Source organism: Triticum dicoccoides, chromosome 5B (genome assembly GCF_002162155.2).
Source record: "Triticum dicoccoides isolate Atlit2015 ecotype Zavitan chromosome 5B, WEW_v2.0, whole genome shotgun sequence".
Taxonomy (NCBI): domain Eukaryota; kingdom Viridiplantae; phylum Streptophyta; class Magnoliopsida; order Poales; family Poaceae; genus Triticum; species Triticum dicoccoides.
In genome coordinates this window covers 402,372,224-402,386,984 of record NC_041389.1, presented here as the reverse complement: position 1 = coordinate 402,386,984, position 14,761 = coordinate 402,372,224, and the positions used below count along the sequence as shown (strand labels likewise).

General features: G+C 48.8%; 1 protein-coding gene across 1 annotated transcript; it reads left to right on the top strand.

Annotated features, from left to right (window-relative positions):
• The first annotated feature begins 2,047 nt into the window (after positions 1-2,047).
• LOC119309501 lies at positions 2,048-11,278 on the top strand. The gene is made up of 10 exons (XM_037585492.1): positions 2,048-2,401; positions 2,505-2,708; positions 2,803-2,860; positions 4,556-4,618; positions 8,698-8,773; positions 9,322-9,437; positions 9,555-9,644; positions 9,731-9,862; positions 10,387-10,572; positions 10,776-11,278. Exons 1-9 carry the CDS (start codon positions 2,082-2,084, stop codon positions 10,513-10,515), a joined length of 1,188 nt encoding a protein of 395 aa, XP_037441389.1. The 5' UTR covers positions 2,048-2,081; the 3' UTR covers positions 10,516-10,572; positions 10,776-11,278.
• The last annotated feature ends 3,483 nt before the right edge of the window (positions 11,279-14,761 follow it).

Below are 14,761 nucleotides of genomic sequence, written 5' to 3'. Positions count from 1 at the left end.
CTTTGCCACTGGATGAGAACATGATCTTTTTCACGCACTCACAAGCATCATCATTCAGAATGATGATGCCCTTCACGACAATTCTTGGATAAAACATATTGACATAACAAATGGGCTCCTAGTGCAACACTTTGAGGAATTTATATCCTTTGGAACCACACTTCTCAAATCCAACTCCACAATGACCAATTCGAAAAGAGAGCCACTTTGAGCACATAATTGGCGACCTTGGCATAGAACCCCCAAATGGAGCCTAGGTGCTCTTTTGGTGACCTATGGTAGGGTCGACTTCCAATGATTGTCTTTTCATTTGGTATGCAGGATTATGGTGGTGTAATTTCAAGGAAATAACCCCATTCTCCTTCAAGAAAAATAGATGGGCATCATCCACAACGAAAACAAGAGTGAAGTCATGCCTTTTCCCTTATCACCAAACTTTCCACTTACCAGCTCATCTTCTTCCTATCTCTTTCGGTCTTTCCACTGCTTTTTCCATGTCCAATGGTGCTATGAACTCGGTTGAGTTGAAGGTGAAGTCTTTGCCGACTAGGTGATAATATAGGTCGAGATGCCATCATCACGAAGCAAAGACCAAAGTAAAGTAGAGCAAAATTATTACAAATATTAGGATTAGGGTTGAGGGGATTCCACGATGGTAAAAGAAGAATCAATGCCTCCTGGGCGAAGGGATGACTAGCGTGGGAGGAGGTAGGCAGGCAGGCATACCAAAATGGATATATATATTACTTAAGCATCACTATAATTATTGTAAAGGGCAGAAGTAGATCCCTAGTTAGGCACCTCTGCTATAAAAATAAGCACGGATGCTAAGCAAAAGCTGATTTATATTCTGCAAGCATCCATCCAAAGTTCCAAACACTTTGCATTGTACATCATCCGACATCAACAAGAGCGAGGGGATGTGATCACTGATCAGTACCACCTCCGTCCTGGTTTACTATTTCCGTTTGTATTTTGTACCAAGTTTTGAGCACAATTTAACTAACAAAATGTTCATGCATGTCAAAAAAAATTATATCATTGAAAATTAGGTTCAAATATGAATCCAACCATATAATTTTTGTTGACATGCATTAACATTTTGTTAGTTAAATTTTAGATGAAAATTTGACACAAATTACAATGGGACCAATAAACCAAGACAAAGGTAGTACTCGTGAAGCGAGCAAGAGAGGGGAGATCGAAGTCCATTGGACCTTGATTCATCTTTTTTAACACAGTATAGACGCAAGCGCTCATATACACGCGCATACACTCACCTCTATAAACGCACACACGCACACCCTACCCTTAGGGGCATCTTCGAAAGACTGAGCCGACATATCATCTTGAAATTTATGAAGACATCGTAGGCACCTTGTCGTCGACAAGAACGTCTCCTCCCACTGAATGCGCATCGTCAGAAATCTTGAAATAATCTAGAAGAGCACCCGGACTTGAACCCTGGTGGGCTGGAATACAACAGTCCCTCTAACCATCCGACCACAGGTTGGTTCACTTGGACCTTGATTCATTAACTATTCAAAAAGGGTATGTCTAGAACTCAGCCGCTCAGTCGGGTAACGTCATCGTAGTTTTTTTTTGCTACAAGCGGCATGGCTAGATGCTACAACCAACGTTGAAAAATGTTGCGACAGTTTTGCAAGCAATGACGATTGATGCTGCAACCGGTGTGGCTAAAATGCTACAACCATCAATGACGGATGGTACAGCCGGTGAGAAGTTGTGCTACAATCGATGAGGGACAACATGCTACAACCAACAAGACGAATGCTACAGCCGTAAAAAAAAGTTGCAAACGTTGAGACAAAATGTTGCATGATCGACTGAGACTTTGTTAAATCCCAGTCAACTGATTTTTAGGGAGGCCGATTCAAAAATTCACGAACTGGAAAACAGCCGACGTCATAGCAAGAAAAACTGCTGCTGAATCAGACGGCGCTCGCGAACCCACGTGGCACTGCTTCTTCAATCCTCACAGCAGAAAGTCCCCGGCTGCGTCGTCGGCCTCGTGGCAAAACTACGTGCTGTTGTTTGTCCCTACACCCTGCTCCGCTTCCATGGCTGCGACGACGACGGCGGCGGCGGCGGCTGCTGCCCACCTGCTCACCTCCCCACCTGTCACGTCTCCACGGCCCGCACCTCGCCGTCACCGCCGCACCGAGGCCGCCAGGAGCCTCTCCTGCCGCGCGTCGCTAGGCCCCGACGCCCCCCTACCCGCGCTCTCCGCCGCCCCCAGACCGTCGCCCGCTCGGGGGAGGGCGTACCTGCGGGAGCACTCCTGCCTCCTCTTCCCGCCCCCGCGCGGCGCCCGCCCGCTCGCCGTCGTCAAGTTCCTCGGCGGCGCCTTCATCGGCGCCGCTCCCGAGGCCACCTACGGGTAGGCGGAGTCCATCCGACCTCGCGGTAATCCGCGATTGCTTCGGAGGGAGTGAAGGGCTTCGTGGTACTGATTTGCCCTTGGGCGCCGTGGTTTGCTGCAGCTACCTGCTGGAGCTCCTGGCGCAGGAGGGATTCCTCGTGGTGTGCGTTCCGTACAACGTCACCTTCGACCACGCGGCCGCCGCGCGGGAGGTCTTCCAGAGGTTCCACGGCTGCTACGACGCGCTCCGAGCGTCGGGCCTGCCGGAGGCCGGGCTGAGCGCTCTGGACATCGCGGGGCTCCCGCTCTACTCCGTTGGTCACAGGTGCTCTCACACCCGCCAGCCACCTGTTCGATGCTTTACCACAGAAGATGCTTGAAGCCTTGTTTTACTGACGGTATTCTTCAACGAATTGCAGTAATGGCGCGCTGCTTCAGCTGTTGGTTGGGAGCTACTTCTCAGAAAAGATACCAAAGGTTCGCTTGGTATCTAGTTTTTTTTTTTTTTTTAAAAAAACAGCGAGCTTCCTCGTCGATTTCCATTGAAGAAACTGCCACATAGTTCTACAACATGAGTAGGAAGAGCGAAAGAAACACAAACAACTCAGCATCTAGACCTACATCCAGAGGCTATCACAAAAGCATACTGTTCTGTGGCAACGAAACATTCAACAGCCACACAGATATCATAACCAAACACCACACATCAACGTCAAACTGCCATTATTCGTTTCATCACCAGCGCCCAGCCATGACACCTGGGGTAAACTTCAGCCATCACCATCTTCAAATGCTGCACTCCTTCAATTCTTCTTTGGCCTTGGGATTTCTGCAGTAAAGCCCACGAAGATAGGTGATTACCTAATTGGAATATAACATCAGCAGGGTCATCAGGAAAATGCTGTCGAATGCACACAGCATTCCTAGTCTTCCATAGCATCCCCAGACGGCTGCCCCTCCACTAATTACCAGCTTGCGTTGCAGGGAAGGATGAAAGCCATCTACCAAACAAATCCACAGTGCTATCAGACGGTCTATTAAGACCAAAAGCACATATGACAATCTGCAATATCAGTTTGGCTAAGACAAACTGGAAGAGCAGATGATCTACAGTCTCCTTTGCACTGCAGAAATAACATTGTTCATTCCCATTCCAGCCCCATTTCAACATGTTGTCCTTGGTTAAGATAATATTTTTCAGAGGGATTTTTTATTTTCAGAGGGATCTTCAGCTTCCAGACAAAGCTGAATCCAATCAGACTCCCAGATCTCAGATGCAAATAAGTTGCTCTGACAGAGAAATCTGCTTTATCACCCACTTTCCATTTCACTCTGTTTTGCTCGTTAGGAAGAGAAGACCTTTGACACCATATGCTGCAAGTCCACTGCCTTAGCAGTATCATCAAGCAAAGTTCTCCATAATTGGATGGTATCAAAACGACCCTCCAGAACTTTTTGCACTCTTACATTTTTGCTGAAGGTTATCTGGTAAAGCCTCGGGAATTGCACTGCCAATGGTAAATTATTTACCCAGCTATCTTCCGAGAATAATGTTTTATCACCATCATCAATTATCCTTTCTGACAACTTCTGGAAAATATTGCTGACACCCATCAGACTCTCCCAGAAATAGGAGCCTCCACTCCCAGGTTGCCATTGAGAGGGAACATATTTCTGCAGATATTTGTTCTTGTGGTCCACCGCTCATGACCACTTGGCGACGAGCCCGATACTTGTTTCTGCAGATATTTGCTCTTCAGCATAGTCTGCCAAATCCCATCAGTATTTTGCAACTTCCATAACCATTTGCAAAGCAGGCTTTGATTCATAGTCTTCAGGTGCAGAATGCCAAGACTTCCAGAATCTTTTGGCAAATAGACTGCCAGTTCACCAGATGATACAATTTCACATCCTAGCTCTGTGATAATCCCATCTCTTCAGAACTCCTTTAGGTGCCTCTAGAAAGGAGATCATATACAGAGGGATACTGCTCAAACAAGTACTTGTCAGTATTGCTTGATATTTAGTTAATACTAGCAGCAAAACCACAAAATTCTGTTTTCTTTAATGGAGATTGCAGAGGAAAGTTTGAGTTCCTAATTTTCTTTGTATAATTCCTTGGTAACAGTGCTTATTGTTTGATTTTCTTTTGTTGGGTTCTGATCATTTTAGGCTAATGCCATTGTCTCATTCAACAATAGGCCCGCTTCAGAGGCTGTTCCTTACTTTGAGCAGGTATTTTGGTCCATGCTTTCTCACACGTTGCATTGTAGTGATCTTCTGTTTAACTATTTTCAGCCCAAGCACTTGATTTACTGGTAACTGGTGTAGTGATGTGTGACAATGTATATATTACTATGTTTGCATTGGCATAGGTTTATGAACTGTTATGACCAGCATGTTAGGGGCTTAGCCCATTTAGTTGTGGCCCAGTCTATCTTATCGTTATTAGGGGCTTAGCCCAATTATCGTTATTAGGGGCTTAGGAGTCAAGTAAACCTCTCTATATAAGGAGAGGAGATGTATCAATCTAATCAAGCAAAGAAGCAATCATATTTGCTCGGCTTCCTTAGGGAGCCGGGAGACCTAACCCTAGCCGCCGCCTCCCCTGCGCCATCTTCCTCTCAGCTGTCGCCTCCTCGCGCACGACGGCGCCCAGCCGCCGGCGGCCGCGAGTTCGTCCACGACAAGCTCCCTCCTTCCCTTACAACCTCCGGCCTAGACCCGGTAGAACCCTAGTTTCTACCAGTTTGGTATCAGGTAGCTCGGTTTCGACCATGTCTTCACCACCACCAATTCTGCCACTGCCCACCACCATCGCGCCGCCGTCAATCCTTCGCACGGCGCCGCCGGGCTCCATCGCCGGCGTCTCCACCGGTCCGTCGCCACCACCCTCAACCGTGCCGCTGGTCTACTCCCCGACGGAAATCACCGGCGTCCTCAACGATCTCGTCACAACCGTCCAAGGGATCTGCCTCTACTTGGCCGGGCCCTACGGGCTGCCGCCGGCCGCGTCACCAACCATCGCCACCCGTCCGATGCTGCTGCCGTGGCAGCCGCCGCACCCGGCGGCCTCTGCCGCGCTCGCCGGGCTGCTACAGCTACCACCGCCACCGCCCTGGCAGCCGCTGCACCCAGGGGCTACCGCGGCGCTGGTCGGGCCGCTGCAGCCCCCGCTGCCGCTGCAGCCAGCCCCCGCCACCGCCCCGTTCTGGCCACAATGGCCGGCCGCGGCCATCGCAGCGCCCGCCGCCTCCGCCGTTTCCATGCAGTAGCAGCTGCCGCTGCAGGCGCCTCTGCCACCCAGCACCCGGCTGGCTACAACCACGCCGGCGGGCGTGCCGATTCAGCAAGTGCGGTTCCCGCCCTCACCGGCACAGCTTCCGGCCTGGTTGGCCGGGACGTCACCGCCGCCAGTCTTCACCATGGTCGCGGATCAGCCGGCGCCCTCCCTGCCGAACGGCGGGCCCTCCCGCGCCACGGGTTTTCACGCTGGATTCGACGGGCCACCACTTCCCAGCGGACCACCTGTGCACACCAGCCCGACGCCATCCTCTTTGCTGCTCCGTACCGCCGAGCCGTGCGCTCACGGCGGTCATGCTCAGACACCGCCGCGCTTTGCCAAGCTCGACTTCGCCACCTACGACGGCGCCGAGGACCCCCTCAACTGGCTCAACCAGTGTGAGAAATTCTTCCAGGGGCAACGCATGCTCGCGTCAGAACGCACCTGGCTCGCCTCATATCACCTTTGGGGCGCCGCACAGACGTGGTACTACGCCCTCGAGCAAAACGAGGGCGGCATGCTCCCATGGGAGCGCTTTCGCGAGCTATGCCTCCTTTGCTTCAGGCCGCCGATACGCGGGAGCTGGCTGGCGGAACTCGGCCGCCTCCACTTCACCTCCACGGTGCAGGACTTCGCCGACCGCTTTCAGGCCCTGGCGTGCCACGCGCCCGGCGTAACGGCTCGCCAGCGGGCCGAGCTCTTCGTCGGCGGTCTACCAGATCATATCCGCGTGGACGTGGAGCTGCGGGGACCCCAGGACCTCCAGACGGCCATGTACTACGCCCGCGCATTCGAGCGCCGCGTGGTGGCCATCCAGCAGGCATCACCGTCCCAGGCCGCTGGGCCGCCACCCGGACCGGACGTTCCCGCGCAGGGTCGGCCTGCTCAGGTTTCCACGGCACCCAGTGTTAGAGTACGTAATGGGCCTGGTTTGGCGGTATAGCCCGTTAGTCTTAGGGTTAATTAGAGATAAGGGTCACTTGCTTAGGGGTCAAGTAAAGCCTTGCTTGGGAGTCAAGTAAATCTCTCTATATAAAGAGAGGAGATGTATCAATCTAATCAAGCAAGAATTAAGAAGGAAATCCCTTCCCTCTTGCCCGGCCGTGGGCAAAAAGGCCCCCCGGCCGGCCCTCTTGCGCCCTCCCTCTCCGGTGTGTGCGGGAGATGCGTGGTGTGCAGCTGCCGCTCCTCCAAATTGCCCTTCGCTGCGCAAAGGACCTCAATCTCGTCCGTTGCATCAGGGATCTTGGGCATGCGGTTTCCCCCACGGGCGGCGGGCATGCTGTTTTCCACGTGGGCAGCGACCTCAAAGTCTGCGACATCGGCGGTTGGGGGGCGCACCCCTCCTCGTCATTCTCCATCGCAAGCCCTCCACTCTTCCCTGTGCGGTGCAGACCAACAGCCATACACATGCACTCCTTTTGTCCAGGTGGTGTCCATGGGATCTAGGTGGCTGTACACGTGCACGTCCAAAATAAAGCGTCGCAGTCTATTTCAGGTTGAGAGTAATAACACAAGCCGAGATGTAAAAGGCTTGTTTTTAGGTGTTAGGTTTGTGTTGCGTCGAGTCATGATTATAAGTTGGTTAGGCTGCAGCTCGAGGACAAGCTGCATGTCCAGGTGGGGTGTAGTGTTAGAGTACGTAATGGGCCTAATGGGCCTGGCCTGGCGGTGTAGCCCATTAGTCTTAGGGTTAATTAGAGATAAGGGTCACTTGCTTAGGGGTCAAGTAAAGCCTTGCTTGGGAGTCAAGTAAATCTTTCTATATGAAGAGAGGAGATGTATCAATCTAATCAAGCAAGAATTAAGAAGGAAATCCCTTCCCTCTTGCCCGGCCGTGGGCAAAAAGGCCCCCGGCCGGCCCTCTTGCGCCCTCCTTCTAGCAGCGCCATAACATGAACAGAAAAACAATTGACATTCGGTATTGTCGAAATGGCTAGCTGATTCTCTCTGTTTCCTACATTGGGACCTATGCTGCTAAGTTTTTTTTATAGGTAACTGTGTATCTGTATCCTGCACAACAATATCACATCTTTGTACCACTAAGTAGTTTATGTGTATGTCTATAAGCTGATCCGCTGATTGAATTATTGAAGCCAAGGGACATTGAGTCTATGAGCGAAACAATATTTCCCGCAGAAACACTTAAAGATAAAGTGGTGCCTATTTAAATATCTTGTTTTATTAGTCTTTCGAAGATACCTGTATTCTTGTCAGTTCACAATTCCCAGATTCCAGACACATGCAAGAGTTTGTCCAGCATCACCGTTTGAGATTCTGAACTTTAGAGTCATCAAGCGGTCGTTGTGGTTCAGATCAGGGATCTGCAGATTGCAGACTGACTTGATATTGAACCATGTTTAGAAACAATTCAACATGGTTATAGGCCAATAACTCCCCTACCCACACAATAAAACATACTCGCTACACTCACAAAATACCCAGGTTTCTGGCCCTGAATTATGCACATGTATACAATACCTGCAGTTCCGTCCAAACCCACACAATCCCCCCACTTGATTACTTTTCGTCGTGTAAAAACACACATGTTCCTGATGTTGCACTGATCTATTAGTTATTACTAGCTTGTGTTTGGTTCTCCCCAGTTTTATGGTTAGGGGATGAGCTGAGTTCTATGCTGTAGGTATGTTGAACTACAGCTAGCAGCTCCATATTGTGAAGTACAGAGCGCCAAAACTTCAGGATCAGTAAACAATTTATGGTTTAGATATTGGACTAACAAATTCAGCCATAAAAGAATAAACATTTTTTCAGTTGTAATCAATTAAAGCATCAGGGGAGTGCAAAAGGTCGAACCCACCGACCCCCCAAAAAATCGTGACATACAAGAATTAGACTATTAGCAAAGTGTTTGAGAAACATGTAGCAATGCTACTTGATACTTCATTTCTAACGTACAACTTTGTGCAAATAGGTACTGACACGTTGCATTCTTTAATGTGTTACCTTTTGCTCTCTCCATTTTTTGTTGTTTATTATTTTATCCTTGATAAATTTTTGTTTCATACAGATAGGCCCCCTCATTAGTCAACTAACGCCTATGATGGAGACATCACCTGTATACTCTGTGGCTAGAGATGCATCAGGTGATTATTCACTGCATTTATCAGTTATTATTTAATTTCCATGAAATATTTGTGGCTTGCTGGTTGCCACTAACCTTCCATGTTAACTGTTCGTTTGTAGCTTTCGAGGGTCCTGTGCTTCATGTTATTGCATCATTATTGCGATGCCACATGGTCTTCTGTCACTTCCGACGCTAGTATATGCATACGTTGTAATACACGTTGATATTAGGGAGGAAATTAATTGCACGTTGATATTAGGCATGATATCAATTACACGTTAATTATGTGATTAGCACAAACGTTGATATTTGGTATGATATCGATTGCACGCTAAACATGTTGAGCGCTCACCATGGAGCAATCTAGATTGTTGGATTGTCATGGTTTGATGGCCGAGATTAATTGGATCTGCCCCTTTGGGTCTTTCTATATTGGTATAAATATAAATGTTACAAATGCCTAGTGTCAGAACGTTTATGATGCAAGAGTTAGAATAGAAATATGTACATTGGAAAAAGTGGTCATGAGACTGTTTTCATAGTATAAGGTGTGGTGTAACTTTGTAGGGAATGCGTGGAAAGCCCTATTTGATTTAGCTGGAGGTTTGATACGGGAGTACGATCAAGAAGCTATGGTATCCGTAAGCAAATTTGTCGATCAGTTACCATCAGTAATGAATCAGGTATTATATTTATATGAATCTAACTTATATTTCATTAATGAAATGTGCTCTGACAACATGTTTGTCCATAGGTATCTTTTTAATCCTGAACGTACATTCTTCCCATGTTATTTACAGGTTACAGAAGGTGTATCTGAATTCAAGCCAACACCACCTGAGAACCGTGAATTCTGCAAGAATTCTTACAGTGTAGCTAATACATTATTGGTACTGTTGAGAAACTTGCACTTACTTAAGCAAACCTCTTTCCGTTCTAATTTAGCATTAGTTAATGCTCCATGTATGTATTGTAGGTGAAATTCAGCGTTGATGCTATTGATGATACAGACATAATTGAGGACATCTTGAGACCCCGGGTAGACTCAATTGGTGGACAAATAAAGAAGGTCGTACTGTCAGGAACACATCTAACTCCGTGTATACAGGTACAGCTAGTCATATTTTTCATCTTCAAATGGAGTTCTCGTAATCACTAGATCATGTTGAGGACCACTCCTCTGTTAATATATGTAATACCATGGGAGGTTGAAGACCACTCCTCTGTTAATATATGTAATACGATGGGAGGGCTGTTTTGGTTCTGGGGAGCATATGCCCCTGAATGAACAGTAAATTCAAAATAAATAGTAAAACAATTTAAAAAGTCAGATTTTTTTGGTATATGTTCATGTTAGTGTAACAAGCGTGTGTGACAATTTTCATACGAAACGGGATAGCAGTGCTTCCTGAAAAATAACAAAATTAAGTGTAACATTTGGTGTTCAGTTTTTTTTTTCTGCACAGGTCAAAATGCTAAAACTTCCCACATAAAAATTTGTAGAATTTGAAAAAAAAACATTTGTGGCACGTGCGGGAGCATGTGCTCCTGGGAGGCGAATTGGATTTCCACATTTAATGTGTACACATTAATATTCATGTGCCCCAGGCACTAACTATAGCTATACTACAGGATGTTAAATGGCAGGTTGGTTCAGAATACACTCCAGCGGGTGCTCTGGCGCAGGGCTTAAAATCATTGGCTCTCAATGAGACTAGGGTCCTCTCAAGAACTATCGCTGACTACTTCAGATCCCTTTAGAAGCTTAGAGTATAATTTATTCTATGTCCATTGAAGTTCAGAATGCTGCTTATGAAGGTATGCGATACTACTGAATCTTTGTGTAACTTCTGTGGACCATGGCTTGCATTCATCATACATTTATTTACCACACTGGAGATGCTTTTACACACATCAGAGCCAGAAGGGCAGAAATATCTGTAGAATCTATAGTGGGTACTATACAGTCTTCATTCAGTTTCATCACAAACATTTTGCTGGTTGCTGCTTTCCTGATGCAGTTGGCTGGGGCGTGGGGGATTGCCATTATAAGGACACACCGGAGTAAATATTATAGCACCTACGACTCTGAAGAGCGATGTATTTGGACCGAGTTGAGTACGTTGGCACCGGCAGGCCGTACCACCTCTATATGGTCTGATCAAGATTTGGAGGTTGGGACCAAGTTGTTGGACTCTAGTCAGGCTATACACTGCATTTAACCCGAAATCCAAGAGAACAACGATCCATTCTCAGGTATGGCACCAGCGACGCTGAGTTGGTCGTATACACCTTCCAGCAGGCAGGCAGGCAGGCAGGCAAGCAAGTCTGTCCATGCACGGCCTTCTTCTGGTTGGCGTTTTACGTGTAATACGACAATATATACATCATCATGTGTAGATTGCCATGTTTTATATTCTGTATAATAGTAACATTTGGGACAGTATTGTGCACATGTTCTACAATGTTACAAGTGCAACAGTTGCGAGTTATTTGATCATGAATTTCACCGGTTGGGTTAAAAGCTCGGTAAGAAGTACCGCCCCCAGTTCTAGAGAAAATTAGAGAGTTCAGATGATAGCCGTTGTTTCTTTTCTTGTGGCTTGAATGGTGGGTGAAAAAGAGCAGCCGACGCATGGATCCATGTCCACTCGTCCGGCTTGAGAAAGAAAATATCCATGGGGTACGGATGCGCTGCGTGAGCCCAGTTGACCGTTGTCTGCGCACGCATCGCAACTTGTACGCGGTGCGGACGGCTGGACGACGCTATCCTCCGGCGATCGTCGGCGTACGTTACGTAGTAGTATATCGCGTGACAGCACAGCTCAGGCAGCTGGATGCTTCCTTCGACCAAATCTCCTGCTGGATCGCGATGGCGCAGCTCTAGCAAAGCCACTGTCAGAGTCACGCCAAGGCCTGGGCGCGTCCGTGCATGCAGCCGCGTCCGTCTCTTGTGTTCAGACAGGTTGGCTGAGGTTGTATCCATGCTCGATCTGGCACTGACGAGAGAGAGAGAGACGAGGCGCCCATGCCGCGTGCCCACCTCTACCTAGCTACCCGCTACCCGGCACGCAGAAACTGTCACGCCCGCCCGCAGAACCAACGGCGGCTAGCGCTCTCGGGATGCGCGCCACGGCAAGTGGAAGCAAATGACCGACGGACGTGCATGGTGGCTGCGTTGCCCGGGGCATGGGGCCGGCCGGTAGTTTCCTTTTTTTTTTTTGAAAAACGGCCGGTAGTTTCGTGTTAATTCCTACGGCCTGGTTCGCCTTGGTGGCTGGAGAGTGGAGAGTACCTTCCTACTCGCCTTTGTGCATGAGTTTAGGAGCTCGAATTTCGAGGCTCACAATCTAGCGAAGCATAGTTTGAATTTGGGGGTTGGCCGCCATGTGTGGTTAGGCAATCCTGGTAATCTTTCTTTTGTACCTTTGAACATTGGCACAAGTTAAATAAAGCTTCGCGTGATTGTCTCAAAAAAAAAAAAACTCGATGGAAATGGAATCCATGTGTTTTTTTGCCTTGTGACTTTGTGCCATGCTCGACATTCAGTTGCGTACTCAACTTACGCGATCGTTTGGACTCGATCACATAACCGACGTGCTGTCTACGTGTGTTTCACACGTTTTTGTATGGGGGGAGTCCACCGTCCACGTATTTCAAACGTGCTACCGGGTACTACTTCGACGGAAGGTTGATTAATGCTCGCTCGACACGGCGACAATGGCTAGCCCAACTCCGTGCTTCTTGTGAACCAACAAATTCGTGATGGAAATGTAAGACGTCGACTACATTGCCTGTATGTATGCATGCATGTGCACGCGTGTACATAGGACATAGGAGATAGGACCCAAGCGATATACCCCCCGGCGACGATGGGTCACTTCCCCTACAATGTGCATGAACAATACCGTGCTCGATCGTTGTCTACTTGGCCCCACATTAACTTCACGTGCATCGACGACGGCAACCGTGTCCTACTACAACATAATTTGGGGTTAATACATTAGTATATTTTTTTTATAAACTTGATCAAACTTTGAAGAGTTTGCCTTCAGGCAAACCTAGCAGGCGGAGTAAAACGAAACGGAGGAAGTGTGTGTGTACACACAGATTGTATATACACACATGCGCACGCGCGACAACAACTTGGCATACACACATGTCCCTATGTCGATCGGAGGCAGATCCATTACACGAAAGCGACTAAATAAACATGAACTTGATCATCAGATTGTCAACTCGGTGTTAATTCTACAGATTACTTAACAAACAGATACGGTATCGCATTCCCTTGATTTTGTATACTGTGGCCAACACTGCTGGTGAATTGTGCAACCAAGGCATCCAACGTGACACCACTGCACTGCCATCGAGAGACCAGTATTGGGTATTTTTTGGGGGGTATTGACACCAGTGGATACAAGATCGTTTTGCAGAGGAGTTTGTTGTCTTCTAGGAACCTTTTTTTTTCTAGGGGAATCTTCTAGGCACCTTGCTGTACCTGCCAAACGATGCAAGGTCGCAACATTGCGCCGTTTTGGATGAGTTTTAATTGGCCGTGACAAATGCACCGTGTAGGATACGCCGGAAACAAAGATCCAAACACGCCGCGGCTAGCTAAGCATCTTCGTACATGCATGCATGTTCGTTCAACAGTGAGCTAGCTAATGACCGAATAATTTCGTAGGTTGCACGTAGGCCACTGTTGCACATTTATTATACTTATTATCGTCAGGTTCAGGAAACAGATCCACGTTCGTATACGTCCATACGTCCATATGTGCATGCATGGACGGATCGGCGCGTTTGGCTCGTCGCGGTTCCCGAGGATGCATGTATTACCACGTACGAAAGCCGACCCTGGCGCTGGCCATAGTGAATCGCTGCTCTTGCTTGGTCTCGCTTCGGCCAGGCAGGCGCGCCAGTGTACCGCGATAGTATATGCTCGTATATCCCTATCCCGCCACATGCTCCAACTGCTTGTCGATCAGTCTCTACTCTCTATGTGGCACCTTTCTGTAGCACGTGCGGGCTACACTGCCTAGCAGTAGCTAGTATGTTTTCTAGGTAAAACAGTCGCATCAGTTTTTCTTATCCGTGAAATAAACAATTTTTAATCTCTTTCAGCCGATGGAGTCGTTTTTTTTACTATACACCAAAATCAACTCAGCTAGTGGTAATACACATGGACGTAGAGCATGAACGTGTGGGCGCGCCAAGAGCTGAGAGAGACGGGCCGGATCCGGCGGCCACCTGGCTGATTCCACCAATTTAGGCGTGATTACACACACTACATGCATGCACCTGGGGCACCATCCAGTAAGCACGTCACATGCAGATGCAATGCCGTATCTATCCAGCCATAATGATCTTGTAATGATCGGGTTTATCCAGAACCGGCGGAGGATCACGCTCACGCTCCGGCCGATCAGGAAGCTTTGGATTGGCCTTGGTCTTGGATGCCCTCCTTGACCGTCTGTTATCCTCGTGCCCGCGCCCGCCGGACCAGCGCCATGTCCCAAACAAGCGGCGATCTCGGCTATACTAGCCGATTTGTTTTCATCTGCACTCACTCACCATGCTAGCTAGCTTGTCAATGGTATCCATGCAGCGCTGATGCGCGCCCTGTGCATGTGTAGTTGTCAGCCATAAGTTTTTTCTTTACGTGCGTGGACGCCCAAGTTGCATGCGCTCGGTCCAGTGCCGGGCGCGCGCACCCGAATGCTCGGCGCGGCGGGTGTATGCAGCAGCACGACGCAAGTGGACGCGGCGCCCACGTAGTACGTAGGTCGTGCGTGTCTGTCCCCGGCCCGCCGCCTGCCGCGCCGCGGCATTGATGACGCCGCCCGGACATGCACACAGCACGACCGCGACCCGTACGCTGCCTGAAATCAAAGCGGGCTGCCGGCTGGCCCCAACGTCGTACGCCGCACGGGAGAGGATCTCCCCGCCCCGGCGCGCGCGCGCACCGTGCCGACGGCCGTGAGTTCGCGGCAGACACCGGTGT

Bases quoted from the DNA above. Each gene is read 5' to 3' on its own strand.
- LOC119309501 (XM_037585492.1), top strand. From the start codon at position 2,082: ATGGCTGCGACGACGACGGCGGCGGCGGCGGCTGCTGCCCACCTGCTC. The intron at 2,709-2,802 runs GTGCTCTCACAC...AACGAATTGCAG, and splicing joins CTCTACTCCGTTGGTCACAG to TAATGGCGCGCTGCTTCAGC. The intron at 4,619-8,697 runs GTATTTTGGTCC...TGTTTCATACAG, and splicing joins CTGTTCCTTACTTTGAGCAG to ATAGGCCCCCTCATTAGTCA.